The sequence below is a fragment of the Dioscorea cayenensis genome, chromosome 20, assembly GCF_009730915.1.
Source record: "Dioscorea cayenensis subsp. rotundata cultivar TDr96_F1 chromosome 20, TDr96_F1_v2_PseudoChromosome.rev07_lg8_w22 25.fasta, whole genome shotgun sequence".
Classification (NCBI taxonomy): Eukaryota; Viridiplantae; Streptophyta; class Magnoliopsida; order Dioscoreales; family Dioscoreaceae; genus Dioscorea; species Dioscorea cayenensis.
The window spans coordinates 32,250,974-32,274,876 of record NC_052490.1 but is presented as its reverse complement, the minus strand read 5'-3'; the positions used below and the strand labels follow the sequence as shown (position 1 = coordinate 32,274,876).

Sequence of the window (23,903 nt, the reverse complement as noted above, 5' to 3'; positions counted from 1 at the left end):
ATCCTGTTATCACTAAATTTGATATTTATTTTATAATTTTTTATATTTTAACAAATTGATTACCATGACAATCAAATATGGCAATCAATTATTTCAAATAAACATTCCCACTTATATTATGTTGTTATATGTCATTACACCTAATCAAACGCCCCAACACCCTCCAAGGGTTATGCGCCTCGATTACGATCAATCCCGGTCTACTTACCTTCCTCGCGAAGTATGGTACGTTCTGAGATCCATCCACGAAGACAATAGAGAAACGGAGAGAGAGAGAGAACAGCAAGCAGCGTTGACAGGCTAACATCTATGCCCTTCTTGTCGCCGTTCTCCTCCTTGCCCTAATTCGATCTCTCTCCTCTCCTCTCTTCTCCTCTGCCGTTGCCGCCGTCACCACCTTCCCCTCCGCCATGGCTCTCAACATGAAGACCTTGACCCAGGCCCTTGCCAAGGCCTCCGCTGTGATCGAGAAGACGGTCCAGACCACTGTCCAGGAAGTCACAGGTCCCCGCCCTCTCCAGGACTATGACCTCCTCGATCAGATCGGCTCCGGTGGCCCCGGCATGGCCTGGCGCCTCTACTCCGCACGTCCTCGCTCCTCCGCCCCCCAGACCCCCTACCCGCTACTCTGCGTCTGGCTCCTCGACAAGCGCTCCCTCTCCGAGGCACGCTCCCGTGCTGGCCTCTCCAAGTCCGCCGAGGACGCCTTTCTTGATCTCCTTCGCGCCGATGCCGCCCGCCTCGTCCGCCTCCGCCACCCCGGGGTAGTCCATGTCGTCCAAGCCCTCGACGAGACTAAGAACGCCATGGCCATGGTCACCGAACCCCTCTTTGCCTCCGTCGCCAACGCTCTTGGCAACCTCGAGAACGTCCCCAAACCCCCGAAGGACCTTCAGGGCATGGTATTTACTCCATTGGGGTCTTCCTCTCTCGATCTGTTGAATTCGTTCGGGTTTTTAGTTCTTCCTTTCTTTCCCTTGCCTGCAGGACATGGGGATTTTGGAGGTCAAGCATGGGTTGCTCCAGGTTGCGGAATCATTAGATTTCCTCCATAACAATGCTCACCTCATTCATCGGGCAATATCCCCCGAGGTTTTAATCCGCAACCAGGATTTTATGTAGCCAATCCATTTTTTGTTTGTTTTGAATGATCAATCACCAGATTGCCTTGTTGTAGACGGTATTTATTACTTCCTCTGGAGCTTGGAAGCTTGGTGGTTTTGGTTTTGCCATCTCTTCTGATCAGGCTTCGGCTGGTGCAACATCTATGCCACCATTTCATTATGCGGTGAGTTCCCATTTTGAAAAAAAAAAATACTTGATATTGCAACTTTTTTTTTTTTCCTCTAGTTTTTGCTTCTCTTTTCTGTTGTTCTATAAAAATTACAATATTTATCGATTATATGCACAGGGTCTCTTTATAACATGTATACTTCACTGAAATTGTACTGCATACGCGCTATGCTTGTGATAGCTCCAAATTTTCTTCTTTATAGAAGATTTATAGTTTTTCTCGTATCTTTGGTGCTTGGCATGCTATAGATAATATGCATATGCATATGCATTAAGTTATGGATATACACTAGAATATCTAAGATTTTCATGCCTGGAATAAAAGCTTAACTGAAGGATGTGAGGTACTGCATCGTTTTTTTTATTTTAATTTATTTTGTTTTGTTTTGCTTGAAAACTGTTGAACTAATTGTCCACTTGCTGATATGTATCTTGTTGCAGGAATATGATGTTGAGGATGCTGTTTTACCCCTTCAACCCTCTTTAAATTATACTGCACCTGAATTGGTTCGGAGCAAAGAACTTTCTGTTGGAGCTTCTTCTGACATGTTCAGTCTTGGTTGTCTTGCCTATCATTTGATCACGCACAAACCGCTTTTGGATTGTCATAATAATGTTAAAATGGTGCGCTTCATTTTTGAAATCTTTTGGAAGAACGCTCCATCCATAACTGTATTTTATCATATTGGTATTGTTTCTTCTGTAGTCGTAAGTGAAATTTCACTTATTGAAGGTCTATGCTCAACATTACAAAGCGGGCTCAAATAATTGTTTAAATCTTTTATATATGTTTATTGTCCCCTACATTTTGACTGTTACATAAACATCATTCTTTACATGTCCCCTTGTGATTAGTGACATTCTAATTCTTTTGCGGTCTATAGATTTGTCACCAAAGCCTAACACCTGAGGACTTAGAAATCATGATTGATTAGGATGAGAATATGAATGGCCATGCATCTTCAATGGATCAAGTCTTGTTTCAGAATGTGGACCTTCAGTAGATACTTATATCTTGCATAAGGATCATGTGACCATTAGTGAATAAACTTGTTTTATGGTAGGCCAATTATAGAAAGGCTAATTGATGGCGGAAATTGCACTTTGATGAGGACTTTTCAACCTGGGATCTCAGAATTTATTTTATTCATTGTTTCTGTGAAAAATCATGCATTTACCCTGGTTTTAAGTTTTTATGACCTGTTTGACTTGAGCACTAATGGTTATATTGTACAAGCATGTACAGTAATATTACCAAATTGCATTGATCTAGTTGTTTTTAGTGCATTACATTTTAGATTTAGTATTAAATGTCTGTTTGAAATGCCTGCTGGTCCATCATATTAAATGTTTTATTTTCTGTTGATTAAGGATAACTTGAAGTAATACAATGTATTAAGTTACCTTTTTGCATGAACTTATTTTGCCAAAATTGCAGTATATGAATAGCCTGGCATATCTATCGAATGAAGCATTCTCTCGTATACCTCCGGACTTGGTTGTGGATTTGCAAAGGATGCTGTCAATGGATGGGGCTTCCCGACCAACTGCGATGGATTTTACAGGTAATTAGTGCATGTTTTCTTCAATATTCTTAGAAAGGTATTTGGCTTTTATCCTGAACTTTATCCATTTAAATGTGAAATTTAGATGTTGAATTTACTATTATTTTATCCTTGGATAATAATAATAATAATATTATTGGTTAAAGTTCAAAGTCCATTTTCCTGTAGATTTAAGGAATCGAGTTGAACTAGGATGGCATTTGAAGTTGACATGTATAGTTGGATCTATGTGCCATAGCTTGTGATTACTAGGTATTTCTTGTGAGTTTGTCTGGTGTATCTTTCCTTGACATTTTTGCTGCCTGGTGAATGAATTTCGCTTTTTGTATGGGTGATTATTGCCTCAATTTTTTCCCATTAATAGTAGAAAGAGAATGAGGGTTTAGTTATTGTGAAAAATTCTTTCTTTCATTTGGCGTACTCTGGTGTCGGCAAACTTGGTCTAAAGAAAGATTACATGCTGTTTTAGTCATGCCTTTCTTTAAATGCTTGTTTGCCATCAAACACCTGATTTCATTTTTGCAGGATCTTCTTTTTTCCGTGATGATACTAGGCTGCGTGCCCTTCGTTTTTTGGACCATATGCTTGTATGTTTCTTTGAGTTATATAAAAATGTCATGAAAACCGTAGGATTTCTTTAGCACAGAATATAACAAGATCTGTAAATGCTTTTATTTTGTGCTGCCAGGAAAGGGACAACATGCAGAAAACTGAATTTCTAAAGGCCTTATCTGATATGTGGAAAGATTTTGATTCTCGTGTGCTGCGGTATAAGGTTTGATTTTCTTTTGCTTTTCTTTTGCTTTTCATATTCTCCATCTCCATGAGTGCTTGGTTCAGTGTCTGTTAGTTCTCCATTGCACCACCAATCAAGTTAAACTTTCTTGTCAGGAATAAGGTTTATGTCAAATTTATCAACCTTTATTTTTATTTATTTATTTTGTATGTGCGAGCACGCTGTTGGGTTATGTTTGGGGTTTTCTCTTCTGCTTCACCAATATTGATCTGATGTTTATGGTTGTGCTGGATTGGAAGAAAAGTCTGGGCTGCAATGAGTGAGATGATTATGTGATTTGACAGTTTCCCACTAGTTAAATGACTATAAGCATGTGTTGTGTCATGTCATTATGTGGCATATGATTCTTTATACCTGAGAGATTCAGAATCTACTTATGAATTTCATCATAGGAATGCTTTTCATTTTCATGGGAAGGATTATGATCGTTTATACTAGTTTTTGTTATTACTTATTACATATGTAATAATTGTCTAAAGTTCAGCTGCATTATTCGGCAACAAATGCAATCCTTTTTATTTACTTGGTGCATGCTTAGGACTCCATGACATCATGTCTTACAGGTGCTTCCACCTTTGTGTGCCGAACTTCGGAATCTTGTCATGCAACCAATGATTTTGCCCATGGTTCTTACAATAGCAGAGTCTCAGGTGCGTTCTGTTTTTGCCCTTTGCCTGTCACTAAGGTATCTACTTATCTAGGTTCAACTCTTTTTTAAGATGTTTGTGCTGATTTTGTCCATTCGCTCATATTGTTTACCAGGATAAAGCTGATTTTGAGCTTTCAACTTTACCTGCACTGGTTCCCGTCCTGAGTTCTGCATCTGGTGAAACACTTCTTCTGCTTGTCAAGCATGCTGATCTTATTATTAACAAGGTATTTAGTCGTAATTAAGCCACGTGGGAAGTTTCATAATTTTACCTTTGGTTATTATTCCTTTTATTGTTTTGTTTGAAACAGCAAAAAAAAAAAAAAAAGTATCTTCATATTTCTTATTGGCTATTTCTTCAGCCTCTTTGGAAACTCCACAAATTAGTTTAGAGATTTGAATAAATGCATGTCTTTGTTTCCACAAGAATTGCACACCTGCAGTAGGTCAGAAAATCACAAATAGTTGGCTTTGGTTTATATGGGGTATTTACATTATCCATCTAGTATACACTAGATAATATGCGTTACCAATTATCCCCGCTTATCATAATCAATGTACAAAGTATAATGGAAAGATATGAATGTTACACCTAGTGTTTAGTAGGACTACATATTTTTCTTCTTCTTCTTCTTCCTTTCAATTTTTATTTTTTAATTTTTTGTACTGTGATACATGTAAAATCGAGAATGTGCTAGAAATGGCAGTTTTTTCAAGTAGAATTCATTGTTTTCTTAGGATTTAGTCATTAACTGAAGGTTGTGGTGATTTTTATTCAATGTCTTTTGTTTGCTATACTCTCTTTGTATGTTTATTTGATTGTAAATGCTTAACTAAAGCAGTTATTCTGCGAAGTTTCCTTTCGAAAGATAAACCATGTGTCTCATTTCTGACAAAGACCTTTGAACCTTTTAGATTTTTTTCCTCTTCCCTTTAAGATATGATGGGCCAACCCTTTGTCACATTATTTTTTCTAATTAACTCTCAAAATTTTCGCCCATTTTCAAAGTCAGTCCTGTCATTGTTGCTGGTGCGTCAAGTGGTCAAGTTACTGGTGCATCCAGTATGAAGCATAAAAATCAGAGTGTATTTATCTTATGGATTACATAGCCTGCAATGGCTTTGTTTGTGAACTCTTGCCTACATTGGATGCATTTCACTAAGTCGCTGAAAAGTACCATGTGGCAATAAAGATATATTTTAACCGTTCATCTTACAATTCACTGGCTCATGGTACATATCCAATGCTTTAGTGCAATGCATCGGGTGTAGGCTAGAATTTTCCTTTTTAATGTATTTGCACTTATATCATCTCTATCAGGCTGGTTTTTGGTTGTATTCATGTTCTTTTCTTCTCTTGCAGGCCAGCCAGGAGCACCTCATAGCTCATGTTCTTCCATTGCTTGTTCGAGCTTATGATGATACTGACCCTCGTGTACAAGAAGAGGTCCTGCGAAGAACTTTTCCTCTAGCAAGGCAACTTGATGGGCAGGTGATACTGTCATCTCTTGAAAGCATTATTCACCTCTGCAATTTTTCAGACTTTTTGCCAAACATCTGGAAATGTATAATAACTTAGGGGGGTGTGGGAAATTTTTCTGAACATCTAAGTGTTGATGGTTTATGGCATTTTCTGCCGCAAGTATGCACTTTTGTTTGTATATCTTCCCAATGCATACTCTTATTAATTATTTGCATCAAAGATCAATGGTCAGGGATATTTAATTATTAATAATAAAGGAAGTTTGCTGTATACTCCTGAGTCCTGAGTATAATATACCAGAAACATTTATTTTGACATGGAGGTTCCTGTGATATTTAGCTGGGATTCTGTTCCATCTGTTTTGAAAATGGACTTGCTCCTGTGGTGATTCTATTTTATGAGTTCATTTTATCATATTATTGCTTTTCCAGAGAGGATGAATTGCTTCAATAAGTAATATTGATCAAATATTGACAGAGGGCCTTTTCTTTTTTTGCAGCTAGTAAAACAAGCTATTTTGCCTCGTGTGCATGGCTTGGCACTTAAGACTACAGTTGCAGCGGTATGTGAGCATTTGTATATTACTGTAATTCTAAATTTAAATAGGGTTTATGATTAATGCCCCAGAGACTCTTGGCTTTATGTTTGGCTGTGGATCACGTAAGATGAGTGACCCGCCCTTAAAAAAAAAAATTCAATATTTGCATTGGTAAAAATCCTTTGTACAGTTGGGTTTGTACCAGCATGGTAATACTTTTATGATATTCTGCCTATATTTCAAGCGTTAACCATATCAGATGAGATCTTTTGGGTACACGACATCAGATTTAAAGGCCTGAAAGAGAAGTATCTGTTACCCTAGAAGTGAGGGCAATTTCATAGATAGGTCCAGGTCCTGGGTGAAATGATAATGCATATGGGGCAATTTGTGATAATGTAGTAGAAGCATGGTAAAAGTATAGTTAAAATACCTGTGCTTAACATGGTTTGATAATTAACCATATCTTGTGTTGTGGCAACTAGAACTCAGCCCTTTTTTGCACTCTTCTGCTAATCCTAAATGGAGTAGATGAAACAGCTTGAGTTCTTCTGTGCATTATTAATAGGTGCGGGTAAACGCCCTTCGTTGCTTGGGTGATCTGGTACCATCACTTGACAAACAATGTGTACTAGACATTTTGCAAACACTACAACGATGTACTGCTGTCGACCGCTCTGCTCCAACTCTCATGTGTACTTTGGGAGTTGTAAATTCAATGTATAAGCAGGTAACTTATGAATGAATTATTCCACATGACTCTCAACACAGAGTCTCCACATTTCTTTTGCCACTAGGTTGCAGTTTGTGGCCTTTTTTTGTAGTTGTTTTTTATCTGAGTTCAGATCTTCTTAAATGTGTTCAGTATGGAGTAGAATTTGCTGCAGAGCATGTAATTCCTATGCTCTTCCCATTACTGACTGCCCAGCAATTAAATGTCCAACAATTTGCAAAATACATGCTCTTTGTGAAGGATGTCTTAAGGTGCTGCATAACTGGTGATAATTTCTTTTTATGTTTTTTTTTTTTTTTTAAAGTCATGTAATTGGTATTTTGTTGTCTCAGAAAAATAGAGGACAAACGTGGTGTGACAGTGACTGAGTCTGGAGTTTCTGAAGTCAGAGTCTCGCCTTTATCATCCAATGGGCTGCATTCTGTACCAACTCAAGCACAAAGCAATCCAATTTCCTTAGCAAAGAAAAGTCCAGCATGGGATGAAGACTGGGGTCCTACAACCAAGGGAACTGCAATCTCTTCTGTTCCAGTGGAGTCTAACCTACTACCTAAACAGACAATGCCAACTCCACAACCTGCTGCAGTCACCAATACTATGTTACAGCCTTCAACATCTGTTCCCAGTCAACAAACATCATCATGTACGCCAGTTGACATAGAGTGGCCTCCTTCAAGTTCCAGTTTTGGCTACCAGTTTGGCAACAGTGAGAAAGAAAAGCAGAATAATGGAGGACTTTCTGACACTGCATTTGATGATATTGACCCTTTTGCCAACTGGCCACCTAAGCCAAACAGTTCAGTCGCAACTTTGGCAGCTCCAACCAAGACAACTTATGGCCATGGAATGTCAGCTTTGAGCACAAACTACATGAGCTCTTTAAGCAACACCAATCCTATTGGACTGTCAAACACTCAGCAGGGAAACTCTGTGTCTAGCAACATTCAAAATGGTGCGGGTTTGAATATGCATAACATTGGACTGTTGTATCAGGGGAACACTACATCTGGTGCTGGAAATTCAAATCTACCTTTGGGTGTGGGATACCCTAAAACAAATAATACAATAGGCAGTCAAAATACGGGCCCCAAATCAGCCGATCTCGGATCAATATTTGCTTCAGGAAACAATGCAAATCCTACACCTAAGCTTGCCCCTCCTCCAGCCACTGCAGTAGGAAGAGGGCGCGGAAGAAATCAGGGGCCTGGTGGTCTTTCTCAATTATCGCGAGCAAACCATGCCAAAAGCTCTACTACAGATAAACCTCTTCTGGATTTGCTTTAGGATAGCCCTTTCTAATTGTTCATTACCATTTGCGTGGAAGATGACCAGTTTAGGTTCCTATAAGCCGAATATCAGCCCCCTTTGTTGAGGGAAGCATAAAATTGAATTCAACAGTGCAGATCACAGAGGTTGTTAATTTTCTTCCTAGCAGGTTCTGTGGTCAGTGTGAGATGGTAAGTTGGTATACTAGCTGTTCAAGTGTCAATCAGTACATATGTATTCTTTTGCAAACATGCCAGGCCTTCTTTTCATTTGGAGACAATAAGTAAGAGTCATGCCATTTCCCTGAGATGTTTAGGATTTTGGTTCTTGAGAGTTGTCTTGCAAAATACATCAGTTCCTTCCTTGTGTAAATTTTGAGTACTTAATATTGTGTAAATCTTGAGTACTTAATGTTGTGTATTTTTCCGTATTTTTCCAACTCACAAACATAACTGAAAACCGAATGCTGTATATTTTGATTTGAATGTGGTTTTTCTTTTATTTAGTTTTTGAAGAAAGTTCAAGGACTGGGATCACTTGCCAGAAAAACATGCTGTGGAAAATTGCAAATCATCTCTAATATATCTGACAGCAGTACGCAGGTTGTGGCTCTTGTTCTTGAAGACATATATCTATATATATATATATATATCAATATCACTATGGAGGTAAGGTAACATCTTTCCTCTCCCCTGAAAATTCAGTTCGCTCTAATGTGTACATATGTTTATTCTTTATTGAGAGTCTTCTCTACTTTATAAATCTTATATAGTATTTATTAAATGCGCATATGTATGTCCGAATGGATGAACTGGCATTTGTTTGAGTGTATGCAGATAATGGATAGGTTGGACTGGAGAGGTCATCCACAAGGTATACTATTAGTATTGAATATCCTAGTACAGTTAACTCCAAAGGCCATCTCAGTCCTTGCACATTGATTACAAAAAGGTTCTTTTGACTCTCAGGCCCATTCTGAGCCTGGAAAACTTGTCAGCTGCCAGGTGGTGATGAACAGACTCCAGTCTTGATAGAAAAGGATTGCTTATATTCAGACAAGTGAAATGGTGTCATCTCTCTTTCTATCTCTCTCTCTCTCTCTCATAACCCAAGGAAAGCGTCATGATTATTTTTCTTGTTGTCTTTACATTGTTTGTTTCTTCTCCCAAACTTAATTGGAACTGATCCCACTCATAACATGCATCACAGTCATGAACCCAACCTCTCTGAGCAGTGAGCACCCACCCATTAATTGGGTACCACATGACCTCTCTGATCTGGATCTGACGACATTGTTTTTAGATCTAGACTTCAAATTTAGTTTTGTGGTTACCATGAACAAAACATGCTTATTTCTTCTGTGAAGTTGTTGTTAATTAGTAGTGTAAAATTAAGCTTCACTTTCATCTCTTTTAACTTTCCAAAACCAAACTTTATGATTGAGTGAAATCAAATCATTTTAATTTAATTCATTTCTCTTGAATAGTGATATGTTAAAGGTAGGAAGTGCAATATTAGAAAATATCACAATGATATCCTTTGGGTTTTAAGAGAATAAAATCTAATTACTACTGTGCTCTTTCACAGTTTATATTATTTATATACTAGACGTCTAGACCCATCCATCATTCATAATAACTAATAAGATGAGAAAAACCAAGTGCTTTAATTTAGCCAATGAAACAGGACTCAGCTGATCAACAAAAGAGAGAGAGAGAGAGAGAGAGAGAGAGAGAGGTTGAGGAGCATTATCCATGTCGTCCAATGGCAGAGGACCCAAGATAAGTTGCCTCTGTCGTGCATGTGGCTCGCACGTGGCACCTTCACGTGTCCCCAAGCCCCACACATGCGTACCACCCACTAGATTACGTCACCTTCATGCAAAAGCACACTAATAAAATGGTTTCTTATAATACAAATTAGCCGTCCTAGTTCTCTGAATCTCTGGCCCATTACTTTTGCATTTGCATTTGCATGCATGCTGATCATTGTGCTGTCTTGGACTTCCCTCACTCTTTTGTTTCATTTGCCTTATATTCATGCTTCCCTTCCCTCTTTCTCTCTTTTCTTTTCTTTTCTTTTCTTTTAACACATCCATCCGTACATTTTAAGTTTTGAGGAATGGGAGATCTTGTCTCATTCTTGGGTGGGAGATTCCCCATAATCCTTGCCATATTCATTCTTCAATTTCTTTTATTTTTCACACTGCTGTTGTTTCTTGTTACTGTATTCATTATCAAGAGTTTCTCAGTCCCTCCTCATATATCTATGTATCTCTTATAGATAGGACTTTACTCACTTACAGTGGCAAAGAAGAGTAATTTATGGAGATGATTATATATATATATATATATATATATGCATAAACAAGAGTTCAATATTACAACTTAAAAAAATAGAAAAACAATAATATGATATGGACCACCTTTGTATGAAACTGTGAAGTCACAAAGATAATCACAAGCAGATTGTGACAAACATTAACTCAGACATGTTGCTATCTTCTACTTTTTTTTTCCTCATCTCTTTTGTTTGGTGAAAAGTGTTCTCAATATAAAAATGCTTATAAATTTATGTATATATATTTTAAAGTACTCTAAATTATTTAGCCAAATTAATGTTTCTTCATTAATTAGTTCAATTTTTTAAGATAGATTGTACTAACTCTATGTTAATCATCCACATGATTTGGTCTATGGAAAAACAAGTGCTTTAAAATGTGAAAGATGGCAGATTTTTGTCAATGCTTGCAAAGCTTGGCTTTCAAACTTAAGCATGATTCCCATCATGTTCATGTCACAATAGTACAGAGACATAAGGGAGCAACATAAGGAGCAGGTAAATATTGGCTTTCATCACAACTTACTATATCAAGTACCTACTCAATGGTCATAAGAAGCCACAAGTCATGATTCTTCAACCTAAGTTATACATGGAATCATTACCTTACATACCACTTATTGGGACAAATGTTTTGTTTTTTATACATCATATAGTGCACCTACTTTTATGACTTTGTAAGATTAGGGATGGCAATGTGGCCGACTTTAATAAAAAGATTGATTGATAACTCTCTCTCTAGTTTTTTTAATTGAATATACATATAAATCTTATCTTATAATCTGATGGGGAACATCCTTATTTTTTTTAATTAATTAAAATAAATTTTTATAAAGTATATTTATACTAAATTATATCATATTTTATAATCAAAAATGACTTTGAGCCACTGTGGCAATAACTAATACTTAAATCATTTAACTCCTATACATAAAAAGATCAAATGTTTAACTCCCTTTTAATGCATGATTGAGATTTTAATAATAAAATATATGTTAAGGTGGCTTGTCTACATTGTTTAAAAAAAATTTATTTTTCAATAAGTGAGTTGGTATTTTAGTTTTGTTTTAAATCAAAAAGTTAAAGTATCATCCAGTGGTATATCCATATTTATTAAAAAAAAAACTTATGATGAAAACAAGTCCTTCCTTGGGGTAAAAATAAAATTCAGATTAATTATTGTATGTGTGTATATAAATATATATTAATGGGTAATATAAATATTGCTCATTGAATATAATATCTGGACTAATTTTGCAATAGAAAAATTGATATTTTATTCCTATCCCTGGTTAATAAAAGACTGGAGTATTCGAATCCCACTCATAACATGTCCACAACTTAAAAAAGGAAAAAGTAAAACTTGGAAATACAAATAGAAATGAGGTAGTACAAAAAATTGTTGTGTTTGTTGTTGGATTGGTATGTTGTGTGGCCAGAGAAACTTGGAAATTGATTATCATGGTTTTCTGGAAATGGACCTCATGAGGCTGTGTTTGTAGGACCATTTGCTGAGTGGTAATTTGGGTTTCATGGCTGGAAAGGATGAGGATTGCCAACTTAATTAATTTCTTCCCTTTCCTACCACCACCTTGTTGCAAATAATTCATCATTTTTTAATTTAATTATGTTTCTCTTTGTTATTTAAATCAGTGGTGAACCCACATGGGTGGCAGCCCAGGCTGGCCGGCAAGAAAAGCTTAGAAAAACTCCATCTAATAAGGTTTAAGTCTGGGTTGAGGGAAGAAAAACCCGAGGTGAAGCCGTGGTTGGGACACAATGTGTATATTATAAACATCGATTTTTATTTAACCCCAGGCTGTACCAAATTCATTGGTCCGCCATTGATTTAAATTCATATATATGTTTAAAAGATTAACATTAAATTAGATGACAATATTTTTTTTAAATTTATATAATGATTTGTTTTAAAGTGTTTAATCCGCCGATTTCCTGAGAGCTATAGATTTTAAACCAGTCCATGCTAAGTAATGAGAATTCTATAAAAAAATAGATCTCTCCCATTTGGTGTTTTTTAGATACATAATATATCAAACTCAAAACTATTTACTTAAACGGTCAAAATCTCTACTATTTAGATCATGTCTCTATTAATATAGAATTCATTTTAATTTAATACAAAATCAATAATAGTTTGTTTATTTAATATAAAAATTTAAATGACTAATATATTTAGACTTTTCTTTACCAACAAGGTTGTTTGACTATTTTCCCCCCATTTTTTAAACCAAAAACATTTAATGTGTTTCTAACTTCACTCTTAAGCTTCACTATGAAAAAATTTCTTTACATGAAAGAGAGAATCATAACATGTAAAAGAGAAGACTATATAAACAATGCTACTCACAAAGTTTGATATTTAATCATAACTTAATTGACTCTCAAATTCAATAATTAATCTATAAGTGTCACAAGCAAGCATAGAATCAATCCTTTTTTTAAAATAAAAAATAAAAAATCATATACTATGTTTTAAACCTTTAATATTCCCCGGGCCCCGGGACCCTAATCCAAAAAAAATAATCACCTAAAAATAACTATTTGAACATTAACAATTTCACTAATAATTCATGCCATTCCAAACCATTCCTTGATTTGTGATTAATCTTATTTTAACCTATAAAAACCAGTTATTGGCCTAGTGTAACACTAAAAACTTAAACAAAATCTCATATACCCCACCTTAACAACCATATAAACATAAGATCGAATACTCAATTGTTTCATCATTGAATCTGATAACATTATTAAGCCTTGTGTTATAAGAATCATATACATAAAAGGGATTTCAACATAATCATAGTAATATAATTTAATTCCCAGTATATCCCTTCATATCTTTGACTTAAACCTCTAAAAATCTCTAATCCTTTTATTATCTCATTAATAAGGTTTAATTTGAAGATTTGCTTGCTAAATGTGTAGCCAAAGATCAAGATGTTCTACTTCTCAATCTATAAATATATTATATATACATACCTAAAAGGTATCATATTTTTCACTTTATATATCTCTATTAACAATTGGAATTAATAAAATTTCAGTAATAAACAATTCACTATTATTAATATAATATAAATTTTTTCATAATAAATCATTGATTTTTTTAACAATTTATCAACAACTTCTTTGTTTATTGGTACAGGATCCCTATATAGAGTGTTTGTATTTTTCGAATCTTAATTCATACAAGGCAAGACACAGATGTGTTACGGTATTAATTTCACATTCATACACACTCTGATATAACTAGTACATTTTGTTAAATTTTTTTTTTTCAATATTTGTCTATATTTTTTAACATATGTACGTTGACATGACTAATACATTTTGTTAAAAAAAATTTGCGTAAAAAAAAATATTTTTGAAAATTTCATATAGTATTATACAATAGAATGAATATAAAGGTAAAATATCAAGTGGAAAAATACACTCGAAGGTTTCATGGCATATAAAATATTTCCATATCATATGTACATATTGATGTTGATATATTGAGAAATAAAATCAAAGTGATGAATTAAAAGATTTATCATACATTGAACACATTTTAAAAGATTCATGCTCAAAAAACCACAGCAATTAATTACATCATTTATATTTATACATAAATAGCGCCACTTTTTTTGGTTAGCATTCATTATTTAATTAACTGCAGTGAAATTAGTGAATGATAAGATTAACCAACCCAACATAATCAGCACAAAACCCTTGACAGAATATTCCAAGGATATCTGTGACGGCGTTAGTGATCTCCGTTAAGTTGCTGAGCTGGACGGCGATGGAGTGCTTAGGGTTCCCTGAATGGGCCAGCTGGCGCGGCACCCTTTCACATGGCCAGCTGCCTCTGTCTCCAGCCCTCACACATTTTTACCATTATACCCCTACCCTATTTAACCCAAATTTACCTTTCTACCCTTCCTTCTTTAAACACTTATTACATTATAATCACAATAAATTCATATATTGGTCAAAACTGAGATAATAATACTAAAAATGTTTATATTTTTTGTTTTTAACCTGTTTATTTTGTAAGAATCACTGATTCTAAATTAGAGATACTGAAAACCATATATAAAAATATTTTAATAAATTTTTGTATAAATTAGTATTTTAACTTAAAATTATTTATTTATGCGATTTTGATCCGACCCGGTTGATGATTAGTAAAAATTTATAATTATATGAAAATAAATATGATATGGAAGGGTAGAATAGTCATTTGGCAAATGGCTTAACTCGAGGTACAGAATCTAACCATTTATTTTGCATAGAAATATGAGAAACAGATTTTATACACAAAAACAGATATATTCATATATATATATATATATATATATATGTCTATATATACAGATTGAAAAAGAGAGAGAGAGAGAGAGAGAAAAGTCAGAGGGATTATTCTTATATTCCACTAAAAACAAATAAAAATTGCAACTTTTCAAAGATAATTACACTTTTGCACCAAAATAAATAAATAAATAAATAAAATAAAAAGAAGAGAGAGAAGTTGGAGAAGAAGATGACCATTTCTTTGAGGCCTTAAAGAAGGAAAACAACAATAAAAAGGTAAGAGTGATGAAAGAGAGAGAGAAAGAGAAGAAGACTGGGTTGGGTTTCTCGTGAAGGAAGAGAGAGAGAGAGAGAGAGAGAGAGAAAGAAAGAGTTTTTGAGAAGGAAAGAGAGAAATATTGAGGAAATAAATAAAAAGATCCAAACTTTTTATTTGTTTCCTCTTCTTCTTTCTCTCTCTTTCTCTATCTTCTCCGTTCTCTTCTCAATCTATCTCCCAATCTACCCACATTCATTCCTTGCTTCCTCTTCTTCTCTAATCACGAGATCCCCATCGCTTGCTTTATCTCTTCTTCTTCTTCTTGTTCTTCATGTTTGGGTTTTTATCTTCTTCAAAGGTGTCAGCTTTGGTGCTCTTTTGCTTTGCCCATGGCTTTCTCTTCTAGCATACGCCGTTGATCTAGCACGGAGCTTCAATAGGAGCTCGTTTTGAAGAGATCTGAAGAGGATTTGGTCATAAAGTCGTCACCTTGGCTTTGATGTCGCACTCTCAGAAGCTAGGCGCGCTCTCCGACCGGTTCCATGCGGATCTTTGTTTGGATGGGCATGGTGACAAGCCGGATTCCAAGGAGTTTGTTGATCTCGGCTCGCCGGTGTCCCCTCTCCGCAATCCCCATGCGGCGCCCACGAATACTAGTAGTAGCTCCAGTTCGTCCGGCTCCAGCTCCGTTTCCGGCAAAGCGCAGCGCAATGCGGCCGTCAGGAAAGTCTCTGAAGGTGGCGCCGCAGGTGGGCGGAGTCACTCCGGAGAGCTCTCTGCATCGGGCGAGAGCAGCCCCACTGGGTTCCCCTCTCGCCCTGGTCACCGTCGGTCAGGGTCGGGGCCTCTGATTTACACTAGCAGCGGGAGCACTGCGAGCTCGCCGATGACGAATGTGCTTCCCGCTGGGAACATCTGCCCGTCGGGCAAGATCGGGAAACCAGGGATGATGAGCCGGACTCCGGCTAGAAACGATGTGCTTGGCTCTGGCACTGGGAATTACGGCCATGGGAGCATAATGCGCGGCGGCGCGCCGAAGGCTGACTCCCCGACGGCGAGTGGGAAGCCATTGTCGAGCTTGAACCACCCTGAGGCGTTGACGAAAGCCGGCAATGAGCACTACAAGAAGGGAGAGTTCCTTGACGCGCTCAAGCTCTACAACCGCGCAGTGACGATGTGCCCGGACAACGCGGCATGCCGCTATAACAAGGCGACGGCGCTCACAGGGCTCGGCAGGCTCTCCGAGGCCGTGAAGGAGTTCGAGGAGGCTGTGCGGCTCGACCACGGCCACGGCCGCGCTCACCTTCGTCTTGCCTCTTTGCATTTGAGGTAAGACCTCATTGTCTCTTCTTTGGTTTTCTCTTGTTCTTTGTGGATTGGTTTGGTTTGTCTGATTCAAAAGATCAAATCTTAGTGTTGTCGGATGCGCTCTCTTAGATCTGCATTTTGGTTTCTTTGTTTGTTCTGTTCATTGTATTGAGATCTTGTTTGAGTGGCAACAACTGAATTGCATCCTGGAATTTGTTTAGATTTATTGGCCATGCATTCTTTGTTCTGGTTTTCACTACAGATTAGGACAGGTTGAGAGTGCGAGGAGGCATCTCTTTGCGTCATCGGCGCAGCAACCGGACTCTGTTGAGCTTCAGAAGCTGCGGGAAGTGGAGAGGCATTTGAGAAGATGCGAGGAGTCGAGGAAGTCTAGTGATTGGAAGGGTGCATTGAGGGAATGCGATGCTGCCATTGCAGCTGGTGCCGATTCTTCTCCTCTGGTAAGATTTTGCAGTCCCAGTCTTAATTTTTGTATATCGAGCACCTCCTAAGTCAGGATTTCCAATTTGCAGCTCAATGCAATGAAAGCGGAAGCATTTCTGCGTCTTCATCACCTTAAAGAAGCTGAATCAGCAATCTGTAGTGCATCCAAATATGTGCCTTTTTCATCGAATCTGCAGACCAAGTTCGTTGGTATGCTCAATGATGCATATATCTACATTGTGTGGTCTCATGTTGAAATGGCATTGGGAAGGTAAGATCATAGCTTTAAAGTTTTGATGAGGTGATTAAGATTACAGGATTAGTGAGTGTGCCTGTGATGAATTTTCTGCAGGTTTGAGAGTGCAGTTACTATGGCTGAGAAAGCCAAGCACATTGATCCTAGAAATGTAGAAGTAACAGTGATACTTAGCAATGTTAGATCAGTAGCAAAAGCCCGGCTTGAGGGGAATGATTTCTTTAAAGCCAGTAATTTTGCAGAAGCCTGTATAGCTTATGGTGAAGGACTCAAGTATGATCCTTCGAACTCTGTACTTCACTGCAATAGAGCAGCTTGTAGGTCTAAGCTGGGGCAGTGGGAGAAATCTATCGAGGATTGTAATGAGGCCCTCAAAATCCAACCAAACTACACCAAGGCACTTCTTAGACGAGCCACTTCTTACAGCAAGGTGAATTATCTGGCATCAATTGTATTTCATTCCCAAAGTACCATGCTAATGTTTATTGCTCTTTTCCGGGTGATTAGCTTGAACGCTGGGTGGAGGCAGTACGAGACTATGAAGTGCTTAGGAAGGAACTACCTGGTGACAATGAAGTGGCTGAGGCGTTATTCCATGCTCAAGTCGCACTGAAAAGGTCCCGCGGTGAAGAGGTCTCAAATATGAAGTTCGGTGGTGAAGTTGAAGAAATTAATGGTATTGAGCAGTTTCGAGCTGCGATAGCTTTACCCGGTATGTCTCCTGGCCTATATGATTCTCCGTATTGATCTGATTGTAATCTGGCATGCTTTGTATATATCTTGTGTCCCTTTTAAGCTTCGTTGTGCTGATGATGTCTCATGTGAGATCAAATTCTTATTTCAGGAGTTTCTGTTGTCCATTTTGTAGCGGTGTCAAACACACAATGTACCAAGTTAGCTCCTTTTGTAGATCTTCTTTGTAGTAGATACCCATCTGTGAGTTTTCTCAAGGTAATCCATCTCTCATGCAATGACACATTTGAGCAAATTTCTGAAACTAATCATTTGCATTCTGTTCAAACAAACAGGTCGATATCAATGAAATCCCGGCCGTTGCCAAAGCAGAGAATGTGATGATAGTTCCAACATTCAAAATCTACAAGAATGGAACAAAAGTGAAGGAGATGATCTGCCCGAGCCAGCAGGTGCTGGAATGCTCAGTGAGGCACTATGGCCTTTAGTATCAAAAACAGGAATTAGTTATACTGATTTTTCATAGCATCTCGGACATTCAATTCATATGAACTTCAGCTCCCAAGTGAACCTCCTAGATAGCAACTTATCAAGCGGAATCATGGACAAGAGATAGATAGGAGCTCAGTTTTTGCATTTCGTTTCCCCTTGTCTAGTCCATTCTCCCCCCTTATTTAGCATCTTACCCATCTCATTTATTCTTTCCATTTTCAGCACTTGATTCACCTTTCGACCTTCTCCAAATTAGCCTAGGCTAGCTTCAATTCTCTGCATATTCTTCTTGAGATAGCTTGTTTGAGAGAGATTGAATGAGAGCTGAAGGTTAATAGAAACATTACATGTATATAGACCATACACCAAGCATTTGAGGCCATTTTGGTTTGGATGTGCTGCTGCTGCTGCTGCTGCTGCTGCTGCTTGTCCTAGAGATAGAAGAGAGAGAGAGAGAGAGAAAGAGAGGTCATTGTTGTTTTTTTTTTTGTTTTTTTGCTGGAGATGCTGCTGCTGATAAATGCTACAATTTCTATGAATAAAAAAGCTTAAAAATTCTTTATCATGCATCGTTTGTAACTCCATTGAATGTCAACAAGATCTATCTCTTCAAATTTTTCATCAACTCTTTTTTTTTTTTTTCCTGCTGGAGATGCTGCAGTTAATAAATGCTACAATTTCTATGAATAAAAAAAGCTTAAAAATTCTTTGTCATGCATCATTTGTAACTCCATTGATTGTCAATCAGATCCATCTCTTCAAATTTTTCATTAGTCTCTTTAATCTGTTGTTTCTCAATTAATTTGCAGCAATTGCATTTAATGTCACATTGGACTGATACATTATGTATTTCTTGTTCCTTCTTTTTCCAGACTAAGCCAATGCTTTTCCAAAACAAATTGGAATAGGAAATAAGCTACTATTGCAGTGTTTTTGACTCTTAGATAAAGAACAACAAAGAGAATAACAATGATACTGAGATTCCTATTCCAAAAACAAGAAGTCAAAAATGTAACTTTTATTCCTAAATCAATCTCTAATATGGTAAAAGATTAGGACTCAGTCCTCATCTTGGAGTAACCTTTATTCCACCACATTGCTTCTTGTTTACCAATCCAAACTTAGATTGAATTAACTTGGAATGCAATCAACCTCTAAAGACAAAAACATCAGAATGAATAACAGAAGTGCTTCCCAATGGAGAACATAGTAAACCCCACCACCTATATGAAAAGCTTAATGGGAGTCTAATGGGGGGACCCTATTCCTATCAACAGCTTGCAATCCATTGCCATCATAAATTCCATTGTCTAATGCTTCTCAAACATTGCAAATCATTGTACATTTTTCTTTTTCTTTTTATTTTTCTAGCTAATATAACAATTTAGGCACCAAACACTTTTGATTTAATGATACTGGGCTGCTATAATTGACCTCACTGCAAAAAAATATCTTATGAAGACTTATAATATCTATGGTTTGAAACACATCAAATACAGTGGTTAAAAACTAATTGTAGGAGCGGGTTTGTAATCCAATATAGCATCTGTCGAGTGGATGTGCATAAGTATGATCAATTTTGAACGGTACATCCCTTCTTAACGTGTGACTTGACTGGTTTGGGAAAAAAAATAAAAAATAAAAAAACAATTTAAGCCATACCAACCTATGCAGACATTTTGTAAAGCCCACAGGAATAGAGGGTTGGGATTTGGAAATAGTGAGTGGTCCTAAAGAGAAGCACAGAGGGGCCTTTTTTGGACTAAGTCTGACCATCTAATAATTGGTCTGGACCCAATTATTTCATTGTTGCAAGGCCATGGTTGTTGAAAAGCATCCAAAATTTGGCTCTTGCTAATGTTTGTTTGAATTTGGTTTGGGCTCTAATTATGGTGATAGTTTGTTTATTTGGACTGTTGTTTGCCTTTGGTTTTATGAATGTCATTATCAATGAAGAAATATAATTATTTCAGAATAAAACTTTGGAACATTTGGTTTTTATATATGGATGATAAATTATTATCTTTTATTTGGAATGAGACAATTTTGTATTCCAAACTAAATTTACTGTGTATAATCAGTTTAGAAGTGATTAATCAATTATTTAATTATGTTCTATTTCAATGTAAAAAATTTTGGGCTTCTGAATTGGATGTATTTATGTGTGTGTATGTTTACACATAAATTGAGTTGTAGAGATAATGAGTTCAAGTGTAGAGATAACCAATTTGTACTTGAATCAGTGGAATTTTCCTTCTATTTAACATAAATTTTTGCATCTTTAATTTATTTATTTGTTTTTATGATTTTATTGTTTTCACAATAAATTAAAGAGTGACAGACTAATAATGTTTATGGCATTATAAATATATATTTATAATAAGTTATTTGTGAATGTCTATAAAAATTTGCATGTGATAAAAATAAGAGAAAGAATCAATAAAGAGAGAGAAATACCGGGGGCGGGGGTTTAGTAGAATTGGTGGATTTTATGAGTTGTTGGATATTGACTTAGGGTCTCTAGAAAACAAAATCTCATCTATATAATTCAAAATTTTGTCATCAATTTTTATTTAATTAAATAATACATAATTATTATAATTAAGGTTAATTATTTGAAAGTTCTTATAAAAAGCTGACCAGTCTTTTTTTAAAAAAAAAAATTATTTTTTTAACATGCTTGTACATCCGTATTTTTTTATACTATCTATTTTACTAAAGATGAAACAGGTGCTTGGACTAATTTGATTCTTCCTAACAACCAGATTTGCTTGTAAAAGTTTGGAAAAAATAAAAATTCACAAGATATTATGAACATTGAACCAAACATTCTATTAATTGCACCCTTATATCTCAATAATAATAATCATTACAAAACAAGATAACTATATTGATAACAAACAATTGATAGCAAGTAATTAATAATCATCTATTCTTTTTCACCAAAAACTCACCGACAATAATTATAATTCACGACTTTTATATTTATTGACATTAAGTCCCCAGTGTATGATGTTCATGTTTTCATCAAAGAAATAAATTCAAACCTAAAGCACATAGTATTAATTCCACATTTATGTATATCAATGACGTGATTTGCCCATATTTATAAAATAAAAAAACCCCCAAAAAGAAAGAATACCTTAGCCGTCACTCCTACAACCTTCTTAATACTCTTGCTTGAAATTTATCCATGAATTAATGGTAGTGTCATATCATAGCTCACTAACTTATTAATCATTTTAATTAAAGTTAATTTCAATGTTTTTCTCTTGCATGCGCCACCCACATGCAACCAGTCTCAGTTGCAAAACCAATTAAACCCAATGATGCCTATATATATATATATATATATATATATATATATATATATATATATATATATAATTAATAGTGAGAAGGCCTAAGGAAAAGTTGGAACTGTTTTATATGAGAGAAAGCAAACTTCATGCCCGGCCTCTTCATGGCCCTCTTTCACAATATATGCCACCTTCTTTTTCATCCAATATAATTAGTTGATGTCTGGGAGAGTTTGAAAGGATTTATAGGCCATTTAATTTGTTGTGCATTAATTTGTATTGAGAGTGGGAGAGAAGAACAATTAAGGGAGGTTAAGACAATGAGTGACGGAGAATTAGTGGGAAGTATGCAGGCTTTGCATTCATCCTCTAGCTAGTGTTTCAAAATGGCCATGCACACCCATAATGAATTTCCATAGATTATATCTATGTATCTATGTATGTATGTATAATGAATTGAATTTTCAAGATGAATGATAGTGACACCATGTTCTCTTATAATTGGTGGATTGTTATACATTGGGGAACTCCGCCCCATATTGTAACCATTTTAGATTCTCCTTGTTCAAGCTTTTGGCAATCACATTTTCCTCTCTTTTTTTCCTTTTTTTTAAGGTGGGTATGGAGGTGAATTGTTTTTTGTTTCTCCTCGTGTTATATTATATATATGGATTTTAAATTTAATCAAAATGTTGTCCATATATATATATATATATATATATATATATATATCTTCTAAAGTATATGTGATGATCTTATGGAACATATCCACTACCACTAGGGTTGGTATTTCTTTTTAAAAGCCACATGTGCTATCTGACAAAAGGGTTAATTTGTTAATTAAGATATAGACATGTATATGATAGTGCAATAATTACAGTGGTTTATTGATCTCTTAGAGATTTATATATTAACTTGATCAGAAGTCATATAAGGCGATTAGAGACGTATGTGCATGTACAAAAGATTTTTCAGAAATCAAATCTAGCTAATAAATTCCTCAAGCCATACAATTCTGGAGGGGAGAAAAACGACGCCCTCCCACAAAAGATCCAATAAATTATGAATAAACAATATTCCTATAGTATTACTGGCATTTGCACAAATTACTACAGTATTACTAACCCTAGATTGGCATATTTATTATTTAAGTAACAATCCACTACACCAAATAGTGGTTGTTACTTAAAGGTCATATTTGTATATTTTCTCTTTCAATTTGTGTTCTAAGTACTTTCGATGCATATAACATTATTCCTTTAGATAATATAACTTTAGTACATTAAGCTACTAATATAATATAAGCTTAGCATCTCCAGTAATTATGATAAAAAGTTTGAGAATGAAAGATTTTCAATCTATTTCGTTGTTTTATTAATTCATTTATGTCTAGAATTTTTTTTCCTAAAAAATAGCTGCTTTATAAAACTTCCTCATCTTCGCTTAATAGAACAACTTATAGTTATCTTAGTTTTTCTCTATGTTAATATGAATTACAATTCACAGTTTTGTACTCGATGCTTTTTAATTCTCCAATCAAATTTTGAGAAAAAAAAAACATAAATTAATCTCTAACTCTTATGTGTGTCTTCGTCACACATCTCGGAATCTCCTCTTTTTATCCATAACTTTATAGAAGGCAGAAGGGAATCTATACAATTTGTGTGTACTATTTGTTTCTTGCACAATGAAAGGATATATAGAATTCACACTACTTGTTTAAATTTCCATCCATTTTTAGATCAAATAAACAATTAATCTACATTTGATTATTGTATATCATGTATATGTATATGATTAAGTCTAATTTTCATTTATCCAAGTCAAATGTGGGACATAATTGATTGATAGCCGAAAGATGGATATAACAACCAATGGGGAATGAATAAGATCCACAATAAATACTATATATTTTTTTTTCTCACATTTTGATTTCATATTCTAAGGCATCCTCTTTGTAGCTTTATAGTCTTTGGAATCCTTTAATTGCTTCTCCTTCTTGAGCCTATCATTGTCACATTAATCACTTTTATCATTTTTATCACTCTATGTTAATGTATTCTTATTGTTAATAAATATATATATACAACATTTAATCAATTGTAGGCTGCCTAATTTATCAATCTTTCGGTGCAAATTTGTGAAAGAATAATACTTGTTTAGTGAACTACATAT

At 35.6% G+C, this 23,903-nt stretch overlaps 2 protein-coding genes across 3 annotated transcripts; both read left to right on the top strand.

Annotated features, from left to right (window-relative positions):
• The first annotated feature begins 127 nt into the window (after window positions 1-127).
• Window positions 128-8,828, top strand: LOC120251502 (SCY1-like protein 2). The gene is made up of 14 exons (XM_039260029.1): window positions 128-902; window positions 988-1,092; window positions 1,178-1,288; window positions 1,735-1,917; window positions 2,732-2,858; window positions 3,384-3,445; window positions 3,547-3,633; window positions 4,218-4,304; window positions 4,417-4,530; window positions 5,667-5,795; window positions 6,286-6,348; window positions 6,893-7,054; window positions 7,190-7,308; window positions 7,390-8,828. The coding sequence occupies exons 1-14, from the start codon at window positions 411-413 to the stop codon at window positions 8,339-8,341; spliced, it is 2,793 nt and encodes a 930-aa protein (XP_039115963.1). The 5' UTR covers window positions 128-410; the 3' UTR covers window positions 8,342-8,828.
• Window positions 8,829-15,386: 6,558 nt separating this feature from the next.
• Window positions 15,387-18,996, top strand: LOC120251694 (TPR repeat-containing thioredoxin TTL1-like). 2 transcript variants are annotated; one of them, XM_039260312.1, is made up of 7 exons: window positions 15,387-16,565; window positions 16,807-17,005; window positions 17,078-17,259; window positions 17,341-17,674; window positions 17,752-17,956; window positions 18,113-18,195; window positions 18,273-18,996. In XM_039260312.1, exons 1-7 carry the CDS (start codon window positions 15,736-15,738, stop codon window positions 18,423-18,425), a joined length of 1,986 nt encoding a protein of 661 aa, XP_039116246.1. In that variant the 5' UTR covers window positions 15,387-15,735; the 3' UTR covers window positions 18,426-18,996. The 2 variants fall into 2 exon arrangements, with proteins under 2 accessions (XP_039116246.1, XP_039116245.1); XM_039260311.1 differs by having other exon boundaries at window positions 15,390-16,565; window positions 18,089-18,195.
• The last annotated feature ends 4,907 nt before the right edge of the window (window positions 18,997-23,903 follow it).

Bases quoted from the DNA above. Each gene is read 5' to 3' on its own strand.
- LOC120251502 (XM_039260029.1), top strand. From the start codon at position 411: ATGGCTCTCAACATGAAGACCTTGACCCAGGCCCTTGCCAAGGCCTCC. The intron at 903-987 runs GTATTTACTCCA...CCTTGCCTGCAG, and splicing joins CGAAGGACCTTCAGGGCATG to GACATGGGGATTTTGGAGGT. The intron at 7,055-7,189 runs GTAACTTATGAA...AAATGTGTTCAG, and splicing joins TAAATTCAATGTATAAGCAG to TATGGAGTAGAATTTGCTGC.
- LOC120251694 (XM_039260311.1), top strand. From the start codon at position 15,736: ATGTCGCACTCTCAGAAGCTAGGCGCGCTCTCCGACCGGTTCCATGCG. The intron at 17,957-18,088 runs GTATGTCTCCTG...TTCTTATTTCAG, and splicing joins AGCTGCGATAGCTTTACCCG to GAGTTTCTGTTGTCCATTTT. The intron at 18,196-18,272 runs GTAATCCATCTC...TCAAACAAACAG, and splicing joins CATCTGTGAGTTTTCTCAAG to GTCGATATCAATGAAATCCC.